This window comes from Oculina patagonica, unplaced genomic scaffold (genome assembly GCF_052425735.1).
Source record: "Oculina patagonica isolate OP01 unplaced genomic scaffold, crgOcupat unplaced660, whole genome shotgun sequence".
Lineage (NCBI taxonomy): Eukaryota > Metazoa > Cnidaria > Anthozoa > Scleractinia > Oculinidae > Oculina > Oculina patagonica.
In genome coordinates, this window is record NW_027558537.1 from 1,784 (window position 1) to 9,966 (window position 8,183).

At 36.8% G+C, this 8,183-nt stretch overlaps 1 protein-coding gene across 1 annotated transcript; it reads left to right on the top strand.

Annotated features, from left to right (window-relative positions):
- Window positions 1-1,656: 1,656 nt before the first annotated feature.
- Window positions 1,657-8,086, top strand: LOC144641074 (dynein regulatory complex subunit 4-like; the record flags this gene model as incomplete). Its single annotated transcript, XM_078500127.1, has 10 exons — window positions 1,657-1,759; window positions 2,726-3,101; window positions 4,103-4,182; window positions 4,404-4,460; window positions 5,409-5,463; window positions 5,749-5,837; window positions 6,360-6,476; window positions 6,903-7,034; window positions 7,207-7,242; window positions 8,000-8,086. Coding segments are annotated over exons 1-10 (1,032 nt in total), but the record flags the coding sequence as incomplete, so codon positions are not given.
- Window positions 8,087-8,183: the final 97 nt, after the last annotated feature.

The following is an 8,183-nucleotide window of genomic DNA, read 5'->3' on the forward strand; positions in this document are numbered from 1 at the left end:
TGAGAACATTAAACTTAGCGGTCGAGCAATAAATTACACATGTACAAGTTAATTTACACGATTGGAGCAGTTTGTGTCAAATGGCTGATAAATTGACTAAGTTTATACTGTGGCAGAGCGAAGGAAAAAAATGACGAAAACAGCAGATACTGCTGTTGATTCTGTGGTTAGTTTTCGCTGAATTAAAATTAAAATGTTTACTCCCGAATGGAAGAAAATTAAAACAAAACAACCTCGAACAGCCGAACAGATTACAAGGGTTAAAAGAGTCAAAGAATTCGGTTCCATGCTTAGTTTTAAGTATTTTTGTGGACCGATTTTATTTGTAATTGATGTAAATAAACATTTATTTTTGAAAACGGTAGTTGAATGAAGCGCCCGATGAAGTAAATTTTTCCCGAGCGGCAAAATCACAACAGAGCCGTAGACGCTTTGGTGGAATGCTTAAAACGCGAAAACTTTCGTCAGGCAGCTAGTTTTTAGTGCAATCGAGCTGTTGTCATTCATGGTTGGCCCATTCTTCCACGTTAGGGCCGTGAAAAAATGATTTTCGTCCTTCGAGACTCGCCCGTAAGTTGTTGTTGTTTGAATGAAGAAAAGCACACAAACAACTTTGACGGCAAAATCGAATTTATTTTCTCTTTCGCTCTCCGTCTCGTAATAAGAAACAGCTTACCTTGTAGCTTGTATCCTTGGAAAAATATTGAAAGGATTCACTTTTCATATTCCGAAGATAATATGTCATCGCTTTCGCAAAACACAGCGTATGACGGTATGAGCTTACTCAGGGAGATTTTCAGTCGCGATCGTCGATTACGTCACCCGCGTGCTCCATCGGGATTTTGAGCACGCTTACGTATACTGAATTTGATTGCGCGGCTCTGCTAGCTATGTTATAATAATAGTTTGGACATGGCAAAGAAAGCAAGATTTTGTAATGCAAATCTCCAGTACTCGCTCCAAGTCAAGACTAAATGCCGGACACAAAAATATATATATATATTTCGCGTTTAACAGAGCATAGAGTACTCGTAAAATTAGACGGGAATGATTTTGTAACACAGCTTCCAGGGAGTGAACATTAAACCTTGTACGATTTGAACGTAATATTTCGCTAGTAATGAAAACTTGCGTGACCGTGACCAAGGGATCGGCTGGGCCGCGAGGTTCTGGAACGATTTACCGACAAAAAAAAAAACGACAAAATCTGACACAGATTATGAATCGGGCCCAGGCCCCGCCCGATTAATAATCAACGAAAAGATCCGAGAAGTCTTCTAAACTTCGAAGACAACTCGTAAATGTCGTTTGTCATTAACAACCGCGCCCACCTCAAAGATTGGGAACGACTCTTGCAGTCACGAAATTTTTCATGGGGTATAAAGCCCGTATAAAGGGTTTAAAAAGGGCCAAAAAAGTCATCTAAAAATAACTGACATTGCAAAAACAGCAATTATTACATCTGAATAGTGTAGTTTGAACAAATTATCTTCGATCCCGCTAAGAGTAAAGTCCGGGAGTAAAGAACCAAAGAGATCGCGTGACAGAAAATAAGCGACTTCTTCCGTCGTGACATCTTCCGTGTCTGCCATACAAGTTCAGCGGTTAGTACCATTTTGAAATCCGGGAGTTTGATGTTGTTGAATTTGTTACCAGGCAACACAATCTCTTGCTTCATGTTCTGTTGAAGTGGAAATCGACCGAGTGCTTGGTGAAAGTCTGCCTGTTTTGTAGCTAAAATCAGGAATCATTCAAAATGGTATGTGTCAGTTATTTGCTGCTCTGTATATCTAATACGATTAAGTTACTATATTTGTACATTTTGAAGAAACAGCTTCCCATATTTATGAATATTTACAAGTTCATACTTTTAGATCGATCAATTTAGACACGAAGACATTGGAGCTTAGAGAGATTTTGTACAAAGCGTAGCAATATAAGCTTACAAGTTCATATCATCTTGGCTTTGTCTGAGCAAGGCGGCCTTGGTTGCAGTATCAACGATATTTTGACAATATTCCTTCTGTTCTTCTGCAAAGCTTGACATGACGATTTTACTAAATCATAGAAGATTTGGAATGTGTTCACAATTTTCTTTCTCTTCATTGAAATTGTAGATAAGCTTGTTTTTGTACTTTATATTCAGAAAATACCATCAATTCTTTGTGTTGATTCCTGCTCTCTGATCATGCTCTTGCACTGAAATCAGCCCACTTTTCATGTTTGCTGGAGATCACAACTCCAAACATTGTTGAAGATTAGAACACCAGACAGGCAGTCAGTGAATATTTGATACATGTGTATACCTACTTTTATACCATGCCATAGAAAATACAGCCAATCAGAATACAGGAAAGCCGTTGTATATTCGACGGTATTCAACCCAACCTTCCCATAGTGCGCTGCGACTGTATTCTCGACGAAATTTAGTGAGCGTATTTTCTATGGCATGGTATAAAATAGTTACACAACACTTTCTCGTGGTATACTATGGAATATCCCACTTGTCACTTGTATTTTCTTGGCATACACACTCGCCTAAAGGCTCGTGTGTATACGAGAAAATACAAGTGACTCGTGGGATATTCCATAGTATACCACTCGAAAGCGTTGCATAACTAGTATATATTTACCTGTATATTTATTTAAGCAAACTTGGTACATTACTACTGCATGCTGTGCATTTGTTCAAAATATTAAGTCGTTTCTTATTATGCTGCTTTAGCCGCCAAAAAAGAAAAGTGGAAAGAAGAAGGGTAAAAAGAAGTCTGCTAAATCCAAGACACCCACAATAGTCGATGGAATCAGCACAGAGGAAATGAGCAAAGAACAGCTTGAGGAGCATATTGTGAGATTACGTGAGGAGTTAGACAGAGAACGTGAAGAGCGTAACTATTTTCAACTGGAGCGAGATAAGGTGAACACTTTTTGGGAAATTACAAAACGACAGCATGAAGAAAAGAAAGCAGAGCTTCGTAACAAAGACCGGGAAATGGAAGAGGCAGAAGAGAGACATCAAGTGGAAATCAAAGTATACAAACAGAAAGTGAAGCATTTGCTGTATGAACACCAAAATAACATCGCCGAGCTTAAAGCTGAAAGTAAGTTTAGTATAGAATAAGTTCAATACACCAAATAAAAAGATAACAATTACCGGTAGGCTAAAATGTCATTAATTTATTACTAGACACTTTTTATCATCACTGTCCTCATCATTTGATGGTGATGATCCTGATGATAGAAAGCATTTAGTATTTGATACATTTTCAGTATTTTAATAACACTTTACCTAGTTTTTTCAAAAATAAGCTATTTTCTATAGATCCCTGACAGCTACATGTATTTTCAAGCTGAAACAGTTGCTTCTTTGAAATTAAATCATGAAAAAAAAAAATGAAACTTGACATGAAAACTTGTGAAAGTACTTAAAATGGCATTCATAACAGCACCACTTGTGTTTCATCCCTCTGTCAGGTATGGGTGAAATTCAAAATTCATTATAGGACCCAAAAAGCAGCCACCAAACTACACCAGTTACATGTACCTGCACTGCTTTGTGATGTCCACCTAACCCACAGGGGGCCCATATAAGCGGCATGACTGTTTGTAGGTTTGAAATAAAAAGAAAAGTATGGGGATATTGGAAGGGTCTTATTATCGTAAACTTATTTCAAGTAATGTTTATGTTAAAGGTCAAAATAAACGTAAACTTACCTCAGCTGTTGTCGTTATTGAGCTTCAAAATGCTGAATTTAGGCGATTTGGAGGGTTTTGCGTTGAATGTTACTTCATGTTAGAAGAAGAGTTCTCTTCTTATAACGTGAAGTAACGTTCAAATGTACAAACAGTCACGTCGCTTCTATGGGCCCCGGCTCTGCCTACATGTAAACCAGAAGATGTTGAAAGCACTACAATCCTCCAAGTTAAGACCATTTTAGTCGCCAAATGGCCACAAAGGAAAAAAATAAACTTGGAGGGTTGCACTAAGTATTAACTCAGAGGATATTAATCATGTGAGTAACTGACTGTGCCAGAGATACAGTTGTTCTGATATTTTAGTCCAGTCCAGCCTTTAATGATGCTGTACGTTTTACTTTAAAAGGTGCTGTAGCTTTGAAGCTTGCACAAGATGATCACAAAAATAATGAACAAGATCTAAGAAAGAACAAGAGGTCACTAAAGGTATGTGGCTCTATAACATTGTCCTTAATGATTATCACTCACTTCCTTTAATTTAGTTCTAAAAATGTTTTTGATATTAAAAACAGTATCCCTTAAATTAAATGAATAAGTGATTTCATCACTTTTTCCTTTACAAGTTATTGTTTCTCGATGCAATATAACAAGTGCCAGCTAGAATGCAAGTGATTGTCATACTAAATATCAAATGCTTTTGACTTTAGGTGGAACTCAAAGAACAAGAACTTTCTCATGAAGATGTTGTTAAGAATCTCAAGAAGGTGGGTTTGACTACAAAGAATGGCAAAATATTACATGTACATAACAGTACCTTTACACATGTATGTGTGTGTTTGCAGTGCTCGACACTAACTTTTTTGGATACTAGGCAGTGGGCTAGTAAGTATAAATAATCACTAGCCTACAAGGACAAGTCACTAGCCCACCCCCCCCCCCCAAAAAAAAAAAAAATTCAAAAAATAATTATTAAATTCAAAAAAGCCGAGTTTGTATCAGCTAATCTCTTAGCGCTATATTAAATTTTGTGTGAGTCCACACAAGTACATCTTTTCTTCACTGAATCGCAGCAACTGAAATGCTTTCTTCCATGTTCTTCCTGTTCTTCCAACTCGGTTGAAAATTTCTTGACCACTGATTGCACTTCTTTTTCTCTTCATGCTGTGTGTTGTCCTCTGGTGAACAATGTTAACCTAGCTCAGGCATTAAGGCTGTTTTCTAATAGGTAAGGTGTTACAAAAGCTTGAAATCTCCTACGCAGTGACTGCTTGCGCGAAAAAATCCAAGATGGCGGACCTATGGTGGCTCTCTCCCAGGTCCCTTTTGAGTGACACGGAAGCGAGGACGGAGGGCCTTTTCCAAGATGGCGTCAGGTTTGCGAGTGGATCGCACGATAACCCGTACAATACGATATGGATTGCAAGCCCTCTGGTTTAAATTACTCAAGCTATGGAAACTAGATCCTGATGAAGGTTTCTAGGACAAAAACTTCCCAAGTTACAGAGTTGTGGTTAATTTATTTTTCCACAAAACTAACTAGTCTGGGGGCTAGTAGGAGCGTACTTTTACTAGCCCAGCATGAAGTTTTACTAGTCCTGGTCTAGTGTACTAGCGTTAGTGTCGAGCACTGTGTTTGACATAAATACATGCGATCATGATCATGTCAACAACCATGTCTTTTCTTACCGTAATTGATTGTTTCTCGTTAACAGGGCCATGATGAACATGTGACTAAACTCAGACAAGACTTTGAGAGACAAGTTAAAGGTTAGTGCAGTTTGAAAACTACTATAGGAAAACTCCTGACAAATACAATATATGCATGCAATTAAAGTACACAACTTTGTGAACTAGTCTACAAAATAAACCTGTAGAAATGGTTTTTAAACCATTAAAATGTTACAAAGATTTCCACTGTGCATATTATTGGTATGAAATTTCTTGCTCAATTATTTGGTATTAGAAAGTTCATTTAACAGTTGCATAGTAAGGTATAATATTTTCAACAGCAAGGCCTAATTTGCTATTAAATTTTTGTGTTTCTTTGTATAGAAATCGAGTCAAAATATGACAAGAAAATGAAGTCACTTAGAGAGGAACTGGAGCTGAGACGAAAAACTGAAATACATGAAATTGAAGAGGTTTGATCTTTTATTTTAATTTATACAAGTGGCTTTTCACAGTAAATGTTGTATTGTTAAAATGTAAAAATAGTAAGTCGCAAGTTTCTGTCTAAGTTTACCATTTCAAACACCAATGAAGAGGAAATGTATTTTTTGTTCATGGACAAGACCCAGGGACAGTTTGTCAAAGTGGGACAATTTTTCCCTTTGTCCTGCCCCGACAAACTGTCCCTGGGTACCATACTAGTATATCATAGCAGTGGTTTAATGTTTTCAAGAGAATACATTTACTTGTTAGCTTGACCGCAAATAAACGCCGGGGCCTCGATCAAATGCCCCTGCCTTTTATTTAAAAAAATAGCAGTTTCTACCCGGCATTTATATGAGGCAGGCGGTTAATCGGAGTCCGGCGTTTAATCGAGAAAATACGGTATATTGTTTATAAATACACTGTGTATTTATACAAAAATTTGTTTATAAAAAAGTAAAATGATTTTCCAAAAGTGCTAATATTTTTTTAAACATACTTCTTGTTTTTAGCGTAAGAATGGTCAAATCAACACCTTAATGAAGAATCATGAGAAAGCATTCAGTGACATCAAGAATTACTACAATGACATCACACTTAACAACCTGGCTCTTATCAATTCTCTAAAGGTAATAACCTGATAATTTAATTATTTAACTTTTGTCACCCAGAACATTTCCATCTTGGTGAATCACACATTTAAAATTTTGGACTGTTTAGAGCAAACATCTAAAATTGCAGTGTAATTTCAAAATTTGGCTAAGCACTTCTCCAATTATTGTTACTTTAGAAAGTAGTAAAGTATGGTCAGTATGCTAAGAACCAATTAGTTTGAACTGGATTGTTTTTTATATAAACATTTTTCATTACTGGTAATGTTACAGTAAAACATGGTCAATCTATGAGTAGAGGGAGTAGAGATCTCAGAGAACAGTCTTTGCACACTGGTAGCCAAGTTCATCAACAAGTCAGCCAAATTACCAGAAATAAAAAGGAATGACCATAATTTTTATTATTTTTCCAGTCAATTTAATATGTTTCTTTATTTCAATCAGGAACAAGTAGAGGAGATGAAAAAGAAAGAGGAACGAATGGAAAAACAGATGAATGAAATCATGGCTGAGAATAAGAGATTAACAGAACCATTACAGAAAGCAAGGGAAGAAGTGGAAGAACTTAGAAAACAGGTAAGAACATTCAATATTGATTGTGGTGTACAACACACAAAAATGTCTACAGTTTTAGCTTGGGGCTCAGACATGATTTACATGCAACAGTGACATGTTTCAAAGAAAATGTTGACTCTATAGATGGAGTTTGAGAGATTCTAACTGTTGTCTATTTTTTTTTTCTCTTTAGCTGGCAAACTATGAAAAAGACAAAGCATCCTTAGCTGTAAGTACCGGACATATGAGTGTGTAATTTTCCTACATTATCCTCAACTGTTCTTGATCAAAAAAGGGAACAAACAAATAGGCCATTTCTAGTTACCCTTTGCCTCTGTTTCAAAGGGAGTCTACGTGCGAAACCATTCATATGAAAATGAGTTTTACCTACAGGTCCATTTTCATGCAAATCAAACTCATTTTCATTTGCATGGTTTTGCACGTAGACTCGTTTTTAAAACAGAGGCAAAGGGTAACTTGGAAATGGCCTATTTGCTCAGAAAATTAAGCAGGAGGTGCATGTATATGCTTTGCATGTATATGACATGATAACACAAATTGTACTGCTACCAGTAATCCTGAATTTGCTCATGAATTTGATGACATGTAGATCAGTCACAGAAGTACAAAGTTTTTCTTGTTCCTCCACACTTGATACAAACTCATGTGCAAATATGCAATCACTTGCTGAAAAACAGCATTCATTTTTTGACTCCAAAGCAAGCCATGACACTTGCTTACACAGTCAAAATAACTCTACTACTGGTGTCTAAGTTGTAAATACTAGCAGATGCATACTTTAGAAAGGGAGCCGCCAGGTCAGGGTGGCAATCTTGGTAGGAGTGCTAGTGCAGCACAAGATAAGGGACATTGGCAGATGAATATCAATGGAGGCCTTGTGCACCACTTAGCACAAAGAAGATTTATTTAACCTAGGTTATCATAGCATGAGTGTTTATTGACCAGTTGCTATGGTTACTTTGCAGAGTGCGAAAGCACGACTCAAAGTCCAGGAAGAAGAACTAAGAAGTTTACACTGGGAGCATGAAGTCCTTCAACAGCGTTTTAGCCAGGTTTGTGTTAACACTATAATATTTAGTACTTTACATAAGGCCTATTCCTTTAGCCTTTTACTTATTTACTTAGGTGTATCCAATAAAAGGCTAAAGG